Genomic DNA, 13,823 nt, shown 5'->3' on the forward strand with positions numbered 1-13,823 from the left:
CAACCATTGACCGTGAGAGCCAGAAGATCCACCCATGACCGGCGTAGTAATGGCACGTGATTTTTAAACTTTAAGGTTGTTAAGTTTTCATTTTTCTCTCCAATTTGACTTTTTAAATAAATACCATATAATTATTTTTCGAAGATAAAAATGATTTTAAATATTATTAGAGCATTTTTAAATCATCTATTTCTGGCAGTGGAGCTGGATTGATTTAAGGTAAAGTCTTCAAGACCGATGAATCATATTTATAGAAAAAATATAAACATTCAAGCCAAAACTCACTTATATTAATTTTGGTTGTATTACCTTAAATACAAAATAAAGAATTTTGAGAGAGAAATACACATGTATCTAAAAAGGACGAGTCAAACCGAAAAATTAGCTATTTATGTAATTAAATAAACGAATAAAATCAGTCCAAACGAAAATTAGTTTAAAAATAAGAAGTTTTGCAAAAAGAAAACTACTTCGTTAATCTTGAAAAAAAAAATTTAACTTTTTTCTAACAAAAATAAAAGTAAAATAAAATATTTATCTCTTTCTTTTATATTTCAAATATAATTTTATTATTATAAGTCAATATCGGTGTATACATAGTTGAAACTTTGGTTTACAATTCTATATTTGATTTAAAGTATGAAAAGACAAAGTGTTGTCTGTTTTTAATTTTCATTATTAAAATTTTTATTTTAATATCATTTAAGTATTATTTTATTAATATCAATATCAATATCAATTTAACCACGATTCAATCTTCAATATATTCACTAGTTAAATTTTAAAAAGAACGATAATAAATGACCAGCTAAGTTAAATAGTTCATTAACATCTTAAATTCATATATTTGTATCCGACCATAAAGTATATAATCTATGTTCCACAATAATGACGTGTTATTCCACTCCAGCTCATAAGTACACTACTAATATAATTATTTTCCCAAATCTAAATCTGATTTGTCATTCCGTTAAACAACTCTTTTATTTATATAAATAAGGAAAGAAAAGGTGCATGGAAGAGTACTGGTTAGTTTTTATTCCTTTTTTTAGGATAATAATAAACATTAAAACAAGCATCATATTTCTGGTAATAAAGAAAAATGATAATAAAATAAAGATGAATATAGATTTTACATGGCGCAAAACGGTGGTAAATAAAAGGAAAAAAAAAAAAGTGTTATGTTCTGTGTTTGTCTGGGGGTTCACTCACGCAGTATGCGTTTATTCACTGGGAGATGCATGAAAGAGGGACCCTTGGGTACACCTCACCGCACCAGATCATTTGGGGTTGGTGGCTGTTTCCCTAACGAATTTCCTTTATATATATATATGCTAAGTTTCCAACACTTCCCATGTGAGTGAGTCACTGAACAACTCACTACTTCCTTTCTCTCTCTTTCTTTGCGATTTTGTGTGTCCGGTTCTATTCGATCAAGAGAGCATTCATTTTTTTGATTGTTGGCATTTGGAAGCGGTGAGCAGAAAATGGCAAAGAACGTCGGAATTCTCGCCATTGACATCTACTTTCCTCCAGCATGCGTTCAGCAGGTCACTCCACCAACTTTCATTTTCTCTCTGTTTCTTTTTGCTTTCTTCGTTTCACTTTGCTTCTTCGTTTAACGTTTTCAAAAACAACCATGGAAGCTGTTCGATATGTCACGGGAATTTCGTTTTCCGTCTTGTGTTGCTGTCACTCGCTTAATTGGAGATTTTGGAAGAATAAAATTGTCTCTAGATGCTCAAGCCAACTGTAAAATTAAATAATAAGCGTGTGGAGTTTGGGAGTGGGATATCTTTTCAGCATGTACCTTATTTGAGTCACCTGGGGCTGGATCGCATCGATATCGTTTTCTTAGGAGCGCATAAAATCGATTTCCCAATCATTTTTTGTTGAAAGTGATGATGTAAGGTCTGAGATTTGTTTTCCATTTTCACTTTTTGTTAGATTATAGTTATCGTGTGAAGGGAACTGGCCCGAAATCAATAGTGGGGAAAAAGCTGGACGAAATTGATTAGCCCGTGATTCTTTTTCTTTAAAAAACTATACCGTATTCTCAATGCTTCCGAAGCAATGCATGTCGAAATTTTTTATTTTTTTACTGTGTTTATTATCCCACTTTATGAAATTGAGGTTTCCTAGACTTTTTTTATTTCGAGATTTTTATTTTCTTCACATAACCACGTGTAGGAAGCATTGGAGACTCACGATGGTGCCAGCAAAGGGAAGTACACCATTGGGCTTGGCCAAGATTGCATGTCGTTCTGTACCGAAGTGGAAGATGTCATCTCAATGAGGTTTCCACTCTGATTTTGATAGTCTCTGTTTTTTGTTTGTGAGAGTCTTATGATTTGCATTGTTTTTGGAGCTGTCGTTGCTTGTAGTTAGTTTCCCTGTTTCTGGGCTGTCCTTGCCATTTATTGACTAGGATATCATAATATGTCATATTGTGGAAATGCTTAAGTAAGTTTTACTACTTACAAGCTTTACCTAATGGTTTGGTGGATCCTTTTTGGAGAGCATATAAGTTGGTGATCTGGTTAATACCACCCATGATGAAGTTTTAGCTCTGTTAAAATTTTCCAGGATACGGTGAAATGAACACATTTAATGTTGAATAGGAGTATAGGACTCCAGTGCTGAAGATTTATCTTCTACCTTACAATTAATAATATTCCTAATCCCACTTCTTCAAAACTAATATCGCATCTTCAGTTTGACAGTGGTTACTTCTCTTCTTGAGAAGTATGGAATTGATGCTAAACAAATTGGTCGCCTCGAAGTTGGAAGTGAGACTGTGATAGACAAAAGCAAATCCATCAAAACATTCCTTATGCAGATCTTTGAGGTATACTTTTCGTGTCTAACCTCATGGATCTTGGTTATGTGATTCTCCCTGTCACAGTAGATTGTCATGTTCATCTTCTAATTGTAGTTTAAATGCCTATTTACTTGCTGACAACTGTGCGTTTTTCATCCTAATAGTTACCAGTTACCATCTTCATGATGTTTTACTGTCTTATTGGAAAATTACATTGTTAATTATCTGATTGGATTTTTTCTGTCATATTATAATTTTCTAGATCTTTCATCCATTTCTCCTTTACTTTCCACTATAAATGAAAGTTCTTTATTTGTTTGAAATGAACAGAAATGCGGAAATACTGACATTGAGGGTGTTGATTCAACTAATGCATGCTATGGGGGAACCGCCGCCCTGTTTAACTGTGTCAACTGGGTGGAGAGCAACTCATGGGATGGACGCTATGGACTTGTTGTCTGCACTGACAGTGCTGTAAGATAATTTTCTAATCATTCACATTGCATTTGCACTAATGCAGAATACAAACTTGGTTTGACTCTCTTATTTTCCAACAGAACAATACAAGTTCCTTATTCAAAGTCCTGAGTTCCTCATTCAAAGTCTTAAGATTATATGATAGATTAATTTCAAGCTTGTTTCTAATGTTTCCCTTCTCAGGTCTATGCTGAAGGACCTGCTCGACCTACTGGAGGAGCTGCTGCTATTGCCATGCTAATTGGTCCTGATGCTCCCATTTCTTTTGAAAGCAAATATAGAGGAAGTCATATGTCTCATGTTTATGACTTTTACAAGCCGAATCTTGCTAGTGAATATCCAGTGAGTTTTTTACTCCCTTTGACTTTTGGGATCATATGCTTTGAAGAACAACTTGCAATTATTTTCCAGACGGCTAAAATTATCCTTGCAAGTTGCTCTTTATTTTTGTTTTGATATGCCATGAAGGATAGCATTTTGATTGTTCGTGTCCATTTTACTTTCACCCATAACCCACTGATGTTTCAGGATGCCAACTGCTATATACTCACATTTTTTTTTTGCTGTAGGTTGTTGATGGAAAGCTGTCTCAAACTTGTTACCTCATGGCTCTTGATTCTTGCTACAAGAGTTTCTGTCACAAGTATTTATTGTTAATTTTAGTTCTTATGAATTTGTTTTATCAATATAAATATAAAATTGGATCCTTTCAAATTGATTGGAAGTGTCAGCTCAAAAGAACCCAATAAAAATCTGAGTTTACTCCACATTCTGCTGGCTTGATGCAAATTGGGTCTGACCTGCCATGTCCTGTTGACAATTTTTTGTGAACTAAATTACATTTTCAAAATCTTAAATGATGTAATAACGAGATTTATGCATAACACCGAGGAAAAAAGATTCTTAAAAAACACTCTATGCTAACAGCGTATCCTTATTATTGATTAAAATTTATTTTCCTAAAATCACAAGTGAGACTCATTAAATAGGAATATGTGTATTAACACTCATTGTGTTCAAAACATCAATAGTATAGTAACTGATCACTGAAGTACCTACCTTTATCTACTTTGCAGGTATGAGAAATTCGAGGGAAAACAATTTTCTCTTTCTGATGCCGCATACTTTGTTTTTCACTCACCTTACAACAAGGTAGGTTTTCTTCTGAAGCATCTATTGTTTAATCTCCCAACTCCACACGATGCATAATAATGCTCCCTATAACATGTTCTATGTAGTTCGGTATCTCCGATGTATCTTCTTAATTAATATGTAATTTGTTTTTCTTCTGTATATTTATTTGTATACTTCCCCTAATTCCACTTGCTTTTGCAGCTAGTACAGAAGAGTTTTGCACGGCTGTATTTCAATGACTTTTTGAGGAATGCCAGGTGCTCTTTATTTCTCCATCATCTAGAATATTTTTTATCAGTTAATGTTGGTGTGGATGTTCTAAAATTGGTTATGATTGCAGCTCTGTGGATGAGAATGCCAAAGAAAAGCTGGGACCTTTTTCAAATTTATCTGGTGATGAGAGTTACCAAAGTCGGGATCTTGAAAAGGTCTAAGAACCTACCCCCTCGAAATCCATAATCTGTTGTTTCTCTTAGATATTTGATTAGTTTTCCTTTTCGACCTTGAGTTGTCAAACTAGCTGTAGGTTCACATAGAATTCTATTGAAAACGAACAGCATTTAAACTTTTTTTCTGATGTGCAATATTATTGATTTGCAGGCATCTCAGCAAGCTGCGAAGCCTCTGTATGACGAGAAGGTACAGCCAACAACCTTGATTCCAAAGCAAGTCGGCAACATGTACACTGCGTCACTCTATGCAGCATTTGCATCCCTTATTCACAACAAACATAGCACATTGGTGAATGTCCTGACCACTACAGCAAATAAAGTTCGTCGCAAAATTGTTTTGAGCTTTCTAATGAATATTTTCATTTTTCAATTTTCAGGCTGGTAAGAGGGTGATATTATTCTCATACGGAAGTGGCTTAACTTCCACAATATTTTCTTTGCAATTGCGAGATATTCAACATCCATTTAGCTTGTCAAACATCGCTAAAGTGATGGATGTCGATGGAAAATTGAAGTCAAGACACGAGGTAATGATCTACAAAAGTCTAATAAAATATGGACGTATTACTCATTTGCTCTTCTGGTTTAATATTGAATGGAAGATGCGCATGCCAAAAACATAAGAATGTGTTTGTTGTAACAAACATATGATTGACAACTGACAAACTTTTCAGCGGACACAGATACTGTTTGGCCTCCTATCAAGAGGTCTTGTTAGAATGAATAGAAATAGTGCAGCAGATCATTAGACCAGCGATGAGCTGTTACTTTTGATTACTATCCAAATAGAATGACGGCTGGACATTTAAGAGAATAATCGGTAAACAGGAGGGGAACAAATAGCGGCGAAGACGAGAGTAGAAGCAGTTTTGGAATTGTTTGGGGAATTATTTTTAAAGGCTCTTTGGGAAAAATTATGCCCTTGAATTTAACTGAATCAAGCCTCCATATATAGGTTCTAAGAAATTTTATTTTTCCTATTTCCTTACTGAGATTTTAGAAACTTCAAAAATAGATATTTCGTTCTCTAAAGTATCTTAGAACTTGAAGATTAATACCATAGAAGTGAACCTATGGTAAATGATTGAGAAGCCGATCAGTCCCTTTGTTAAGATTATTGTTGTAGTGTTTGTTAAGATGGTGAAAGCAAAATCGTGTGTTTAATAGTCTTTTGATGAGTGTTTTTCTGACGCAGTTTCCACCGGAGAAGTTTGTTGAAACCCTGAAGGTAATGGAGCATAGGTATGGTGCTAAGGAATTTGTGACAAGCAAGGACAGTAGCCTTTTATCTCCGGGCACATTCTATCTCACTGAAGTTGACTCCATGTATCGGAGATTTTATTCAGAGAAAACTAAAGAAAGCCTTTCTACTCCCGCTGTGAACGGTGTGATTGCTAATGGTGTGATCGCTAATGGTGTGATCTCTAATGGCCACTAATGTTGAAATTGTACAATGATAGCCAACTTTGCCTATAATGAAGTGGTGAGTGTTCCTAGGTAATCATTTATGGGTGGTGAGTGTTCTTGGTTCAAAATTTTATGCTACTAGATGTATTCACTCAAGTCTAAATTTTATTTTTTTTGGTATTTTTCTTTTTTCATTTTATGAATGTGAATCAGTTGAATAAGAATAAGTTGTAATAACTTTGTTTATTTTATTAGGTAAGATGAATTATCATTTAAAAATCAAATTTTTATAGATATTTGTTCCCTCCTTCCATGTGCTAAAAGCCATGTGACTTCAGTCACCTTTTCTGTCTTTTTTTTTGCCATAAATGTTTACCTTGTATGGCTATATCATATGTATTTCACTCATAATCTATATATGAAAAGAAAAAAAAGCAATTAACAAGCATAACTATAAAACTTTAGAATATCAAATATAAGTCCTAACCAAAACAAAAAACACTTTATGTGGGTTAAATAGGTGGGTAAGCGCTCTATTGGCTAACACATACCTGTATTTATAGAAAGTTCAACAAATTTTATAGAAAGAAAGCACAAGCTGTGTACTTAGAAGAATAAAATAATAAGACGTATTACTTTAGTTTAAAGATATTTAAATTTTGATTAATAATCATTTAAAAGATAAAATTAGTAAGACAATTATTTTAGTTTAAAAAAGCTTTATTTAAAAATTAAAATTAGAAAAATAATTAAATTAACATGACTCTAAAGATAAAAGAATAAAATAATTATTTTAATTTAAAAAAAGAATAATTATTTAAAGAAAACATTTTAAAAAGAAACTATGACCATTAACAAGAGAATCTATAATAATATAGATGATATTTACTTTTTCCAGTTGTCTTTCTGATACGCGATATTTGAGATCGAGTAACCGTTATTGTAAATTTTTGACAGAATAAAGTTATTCTAGTTTCTTACCGGTTCTCGAATCTATCTACACCAATTTTCGTTATTTTTTTAGCTGTTGTAAACTTTTTCTTTAACAATTCTTTTATTTTAAAAATTGTGCTTTTACTACATTAAAAAAACATAACAAGCGACCAATACGGGACTGGACACGTGTGGCGGAACCTTGTTATGATAGGCTCCAGTTTACAAAAAAAAAAGGTCTTATTCTATGTAATTTAAGAACCTCTTTTTCTTCTGCATACAACCAAATTGAATTAGTTTTGGTACCATTATGTGAAAAATAAATAAAAAAAGGTGATTGAAAATTTCACACTATTTGAGGAAATAAAATTGAACTTAAACAAAACTTTGAAAAACTACATGAATTAAAAGAATATTTCAATGATTACAAACTCATAATTTTAATTAATTATTCCTTCAAGAAATTAAATCAAATCTCGCTTTTTCGCTAGAAAATGTCGAAATAACATTCTATTGTTACCATTTTAGTGCTACGTACTTTATCCAATGCACTTATCTAATCCATCATTTTTTTTCCAGTTCAGGAACAGTACACACTATAAATTTGAATCATCACTTGAAAAGCAAAATCCATTATATCATCGTATTTTTCAACAGAACTACAATCTTACACTAATATAAAAAGAGAGAGAGAGAGATTTATAAGACAACCTTAAACCCTAAATAAGCCATCGAGAGCAAACTATCATAACTGAGAGCAGGCTATTGTTATAAGTACAGACCTTTATACTCTTTATTTCGTCTTTTGAAAAGAATAAAAACCTGTGAATAAGGTACTAAACTGTACTATAACATTCACGGAGTCTTAGAAGAGACAGAAAAGATTGATCAGATGGTGAGATTTTCTCTGATTACTGTGACAGTGCCACTTATGTTCCCACCAACGTCTGGAAATGTCTCACAGCCAGAAAGAGGCTTCACATTACCCTTTGAATCAACTTCAAGCGGATATTTTAGCAAATGGCTTTTCATTTCAGTTACCTCATCTGCTGCATACTGTCTCCAGTTACTCTCACTCAATGACCTTATGCGTCTCACACACTCAAGCCTCTCTGGCTCCTCAAAACATTCTTCCACACTTCCTATATGTTCGCTCCACAGTGACATTCTATAACCATGCACCTGATATCATAAACCCAAAATTTCTCAGCATTCCACCATCTCTCACAGTATCATGTTAAAAATCTTATTTTATAGCATATGAATGATTATAAATCTTATTTTATAAACTAATTTTGTAAGGTTAATGTCTTGATTATTATAGGTGCAACCTACAATTTTTTCTTTCCAAACTTTTGTCACGAAAAGTACTTGTAAAAGTTTATGAATCTTGCCTGTCCACGAGGTCTAGATTGCTTCTTTGCCCAAGTGTGATTAGGCTCATATGCCCCCATTGCTATTTCTGTATCTCTGGTGCCTTCCATGGATCTCTGGTTGATGTTTGCAGACCCCAGTAACACATATTCATCATCCACTATCATCCCTTTTGAATGAACATAAATCATGAATCTTTTGTTCTTTTTAGTGAGTGCCTAGGTTACATACCAGTGTGGAAACAGGAAGGAGAAACTTGTTTAGGAGGCAATGAGACATGCAGACAAGGAGAAATCATAAAGTTTATTCAAGGTGAAAAAGAAACCTGTGGTATGTTTTCTCCGGTAGTTTTTGTAACATTTGAAACATTTTGGTTGTCAGGGATCTCACGATTACCAAGGCAAAAGAAATTCAAGTAGTCCTGTGGTTCATACTGATTGTCAAGCCCAGCCTCCTGTAAGGCCTTGTAAACCGTTTCATACATCATTTGCATTGTTTTGAACTGCAAACAAATCAACATGAGAATGTGTACAAAGGCACAACTGAACCCATAATAACACTATGTTTTCCTTCATTTATGAGCACTTTCAGCAGTGCAAAATGTGTAGTCGTGCTTCGAAGAATTAAGATCATTTGGCAATATGAAGCACAAGAATATCAGCAGTTTCTTCTGGCTTGAGAGCCGTTTTTTTACACCAAATCTTCCTAATCCATTTTCATGATCTAGCCGATAAAGGTTTTAATGGTTTGTATTATATAGTACTATTTTTAGAGATAAATATAAAGGAAGCCTACCTGCCAAAAGAGAATCCTTTGAGTAGCTTTACTTTTAGGTACTCCTTCAGGCCACATAGGAATGACAATATACACGGAGAATCTCTCATGCTGTTTGATTTTACTGGCTATTTTTAATGCAATCTCCATTGGAATTAAGTTGTTTGCACCTGTGTTGAAAATGGAAAAACCCATCATGTATGTCGTAACATTAGAATATTAGGAGGAACGGAAACAAAAAATCACATGTTCTAAACAGGAAACCAAATGATGGAATAGAACTCCATGCAAAGAATATATGAGGGAGAATAATTTTTCTGAATGATCATCTTTTTCATTTGCTTCGTCTTATATTTATATCTACCGACCGTACACCATGACAAAACAATTTAGAATACTCTACCAACAGCAACTTATATTAATAGAAACAACCTCACAAGTTTGCCAATGACACCAGTAAATAAAAAATTAAACTCAATATAATAAAAATGTGATAATACAGGGTATTTGAGATGAAAATAGCCCCATGGCATTCTTGGTAGCAGTTAACAGTAGGTAATTTCAGTGACAAGATCTTTGATCTTCAATACTCACCGAGGTCTTTGTAAGAATCCCAGTTATACGATGAGCCAAGAAAGTATTGGTTCTCAATATAGATGAACTTTTGGGCCGATCGAATTGCCTTGACATAAGCAGAATGTATGCTCATGTCTATCAGTACATTCTTCCCACAAACCAAGTTCTGTTCAATGAAGTAAACGGAATTAGCATTTTTCCTTCACAAAAAATAAAGGTAAAAATTCGGAAGGAAGTCACTTACCCTTCTTATAGCATCTTGTGATTCCTTTGGAAATCCTTTCACAGAATTGGAATCAATTGATCGGAAGATCTTCAATCAGAACAATGCAAAAAGATAATCAGACACTAATTTGAACAATTTTCCCAGAGGGAATGTAAATTCTGTTAGAAATAGGAGCAGGAATCATTCATCTATTTCCAACACAATCGATGATATACCTGGGTATGCCAAGTCTCCTGGTTTTCTTCATTTAGGCAAGGAACATTATCAATGCCAACAATGTCAGCGATTCTGTCAATTTTAAGTAGTGAATCGTCATGCGAACTTTTCATCTTTCGTAATCTATGCATTTTCAAAGCCCTCAACCAACGCTCCTCGAAATTGGTGAGGATGTCGTATGCTGCTGCCCCATCAACTTGGGAATGCAAATCATGCCATGGTTGTCTAGGACAATCAGTGACAGGCCCCTGTTTATTGTCATACAAATAAATTAATTACAACATATATTACAGCATAATGATTATGAATCTTGAAATTGATTTACCTCAAAGTTAGGATTATGGTAGTCATCTTTGTGTGTTGTCTGCAAAGTTCTAAAGAGGGAATGGTCTGGGGTATCATATCGACCCACACATAAATCAAGACCTCCGATGAAAGCTTTTATCTTTCTTTTATTGTGACCTGCATCAGCGTCTACAATGACTGTCTTCTGATGATGGGAATAGATTGTTCCAGCTTCCTAACAATTAAGTATAAAGCAAAAATGAACTCTTCTTTAAATTCAATCGCAATATACTAGAAAGGTCACGCTGAGAATTTAAGTTTCCAATCTAACTTTTATGACAGAAGATGTACATAAAAAGTATAAACCAGAAAGTAATACAATGTTAGTATTTCTGATACCTGCGTTTTGAGAAAGCTGTGTCCCTTTCCACCAGCTCGTGGGCAAAGAAGCACCTGTACCGAAGAATGCTTGAAAAACTGGCGAGTGTCCTCATCATGAGTGTCCATAAGTCCAACCTGAATATCTTACAGAGTCAGATATTATCTGTTTCAAAAGTAATAAAGTGAATATTTCCCAAAACAATCATTTGAAGTTGATTACCGTTTTATGACCAAGCAAGCTTCCAGAAGTGGGATCATCCCATACAAGGAGCAGCACTCTGACACCTTCCTGTGATTTAGCTTTGAGAAGGTCACCTAAAGTGTAAGCCTTTCCATCACCCTTATCCCGAATGAGACTAACATTGTAGTACACGGACCACCCAACAATATAAACCAATCGACGAGCCTGATTTATTGCATCAAAGATGTCGTGCCAACAACTTTCATGCTTATAATTCACATCCCCATCCATTTTCAAACTGGGAAGGCACCCTTCACGAACATGAGCATCTTGATAAAGTGTAACTTTTCCACCTTTTCTAAGGGGAAAGTATGTGTCAGGGACCCCTTCGTAATGAGGACCAGCACCTACTCCATGGCTATAAAGAGGCACCTTTTCAACAGGGGTGTACTGAATGGATAAACTCAACTTTGCTCCACCCTTGCATGGTTTTCCATTAGTACTAAGGAGAGGGAAAAAGCCCTCAACTCTTGTGCCACTACATAACTGTTCCACCGGAATTCCCACTACTCCAATTATCTGAGAACCCACAATATCACTGTCCTTTACAACGAAGTGGACTTCAGAAGCAAGGTGTGCAACGGGGACGTAGAAACGCTGCGTCCAAACGGGGTTCTCCATGTTCCTGAGGACAAAAGTTCTGGCAATCACAGCACCCGCCACAGACACCGTAACATAGGGATCACTGGTTCCTGTTTTGGACATGATGCCTTCGACTTTGCCGCCAAGTTTTCGGGACAGCATGGAAACCATTTCTCCCGTTTTCTTGTGAAGAATGTCCATGTTAGGAAGGTTTTTGGCCTCGTTGACCCATATTTCCAAGTTGCCATGTAAGAGCAGAATCCTTAAGGAAGTTCCAGTGGTTGGAAACGGAATAGTTTGCTGAGCCTGTCCATGGTGGGAAGCTCCAAAAGATGGAGTTTCACCATAAAGCAAATGAGCCATGTAGTGTAAGAACTAATTAGAAGTGAGTCGTTTCGGAATGTGAGAGACTTTGCTAAAGAACGATTATTTGGTGATGGATCCGAGAAAGGTGAGAATTTTAAGTCATAATGAGGAAGAAGACTGGATTAGAAAATGGCGTTGACCCTCAATTTTGACTGGGTTAAGGATTATAAGAATGAAATGAAGAGACTGTTAATTAATATTTTATACGTAACAAGTGGAAAAGGAATACATTAACTTAGTTGAAGTTGTATGGTGAAGGGGTCAGACACTAGCTGCGGCCGCCAGAATAGTGGTGGTGGCAATTGAATAGCTGACATATAAAGAATACAAAAGTGATCGCAGGTGAAAATGAATAATGAATTTAATCAGTCACAGATTCGGGAACATGTATGAGATCTTAATTGAATGAATTTGTATATTCAATGAAAGTTTTCAAACTATTGATCGTGCAATGTTGTTGCCAGTATTAGTTTCTTAACAATAAAAGATATTACATCACGTGAAATGCAGAAAATACGAATTTGCACAAATGTTAAGTTTAACTTAGACCCGCCATTTTTATTTTACGAGTAAAGCTATTTCAGGAGGAAAAAAATGAGCTTTTTTATTCCTTACAGAAGAAACTGTTACAAAAAAGACCGAATGATGATTTTAACCAATTGAGACCCAGTTCGTACACGACAACATTGAACGGTAGACTTTTCATGAAACCCATCGGCTCCTATGAATGGTCTGTCTGTGGTGTAAAAGTGATTCAAGAAAAAAACAAATTTCATGGATATTTCACGCTCATTAGAGAAGGAAAAACAATTAGGAGTTTGTTTAGATATTTCAAATTCCAATATTCAGCATCACTCAAAAAGTTTTAATTTTAAAGTAAATTCTAAACTTAAAAACTATAAAGTTATACCAAAGATTTTTAAATTTAAATTTCTTATTTTTAACTGTAACTATATAAAGTGACTTTTAGTTAAAATCTTTACGACTTAGATCATAGGCTATCTTCATGAAAAAAATGTGTATAAATTAGTTCTTGCCATTTGCCAGAGTTATAACAGTATTCGATTTGATGTTTATATTTGACACTATTATGTTTTAGTTTTTGCGAAAAATAACTTACACTTCAATATTTGGTCTTCACAAAAAAAAAATATACATTTGAGTCTTTCCTTAATAAAAATAACATTATTATAATTTGTATACAAAATAAGGACTAATTAATAAATATTGATTATTTAAAGTCTATAATTTAAACCTATTTTTCATTTAAAGGCAACTAAATCAACGTCAACTTACATACTTCGTTTTCAAGGTTGAAAGTTAAAACCAATAGCGTTCTTTGTCCAATTTGACGAGTTCAAATACATGACATTTTATAAACAAATAATTATAGTTTTTTTTTATTCACGAATTATTAACTAAAGTGTGTACAAACTATAGCTTGTGCTTAGCTGATGTGAACCAACTATTAAACTCTTTACTGTAACTTCGTTTCTCAATAACATGCTTTTTTTCACTGATTTCTACCATAGATGACAATTATTGTAAGAATAAATATCAACACTGTAATGTGAAGAA

General features: G+C 34.1%; 2 protein-coding genes across 2 annotated transcripts; one reads left to right on the top strand and one right to left on the bottom strand.

The window, feature by feature from the left end:
- Window positions 1-1,340: 1,340 nt before the first annotated feature.
- LOC124827484 (hydroxymethylglutaryl-CoA synthase-like) lies at window positions 1,341-6,583 on the top strand. The gene is made up of 12 exons (XM_088094455.1): window positions 1,341-1,550; window positions 2,191-2,297; window positions 2,716-2,848; window positions 3,152-3,295; window positions 3,482-3,640; window positions 3,868-3,941; window positions 4,375-4,450; window positions 4,634-4,689; window positions 4,773-4,860; window positions 5,033-5,173; window positions 5,262-5,411; window positions 6,080-6,583. Exons 1-12 carry the CDS (start codon window positions 1,488-1,490, stop codon window positions 6,320-6,322), a joined length of 1,434 nt encoding a protein of 477 aa, XP_087950581.1. The 5' UTR covers window positions 1,341-1,487; the 3' UTR covers window positions 6,323-6,583.
- A 1,244-nt stretch (window positions 6,584-7,827) lies between these two features.
- LOC148195023 (phospholipase D beta 1-like) lies at window positions 7,828-12,666 on the bottom strand. Its single transcript, XM_088094519.1, has 10 exons — window positions 11,277-12,666; window positions 11,075-11,191; window positions 10,716-10,910; window positions 10,390-10,638; window positions 10,193-10,261; window positions 9,967-10,114; window positions 9,394-9,542; window positions 8,924-9,100; window positions 8,619-8,816; window positions 7,828-8,406 (listed from the first exon to the last, which is right to left on the bottom strand). Exons 1-10 carry the CDS (start codon window positions 12,240-12,242, stop codon window positions 8,113-8,115), a joined length of 2,562 nt encoding a protein of 853 aa, XP_087950645.1. The 5' UTR covers window positions 12,243-12,666; the 3' UTR covers window positions 7,828-8,112.
- Between the last annotated feature and the right edge of the window lie 1,157 nt (window positions 12,667-13,823).

Source organism: Vigna umbellata, chromosome 7 (genome assembly GCF_029865625.1).
Source record: "Vigna umbellata cultivar VRB3 chromosome 7, Vumbellata_1.0, whole genome shotgun sequence".
Lineage (NCBI taxonomy): Eukaryota > Viridiplantae > Streptophyta > Magnoliopsida > Fabales > Fabaceae > Vigna > Vigna umbellata.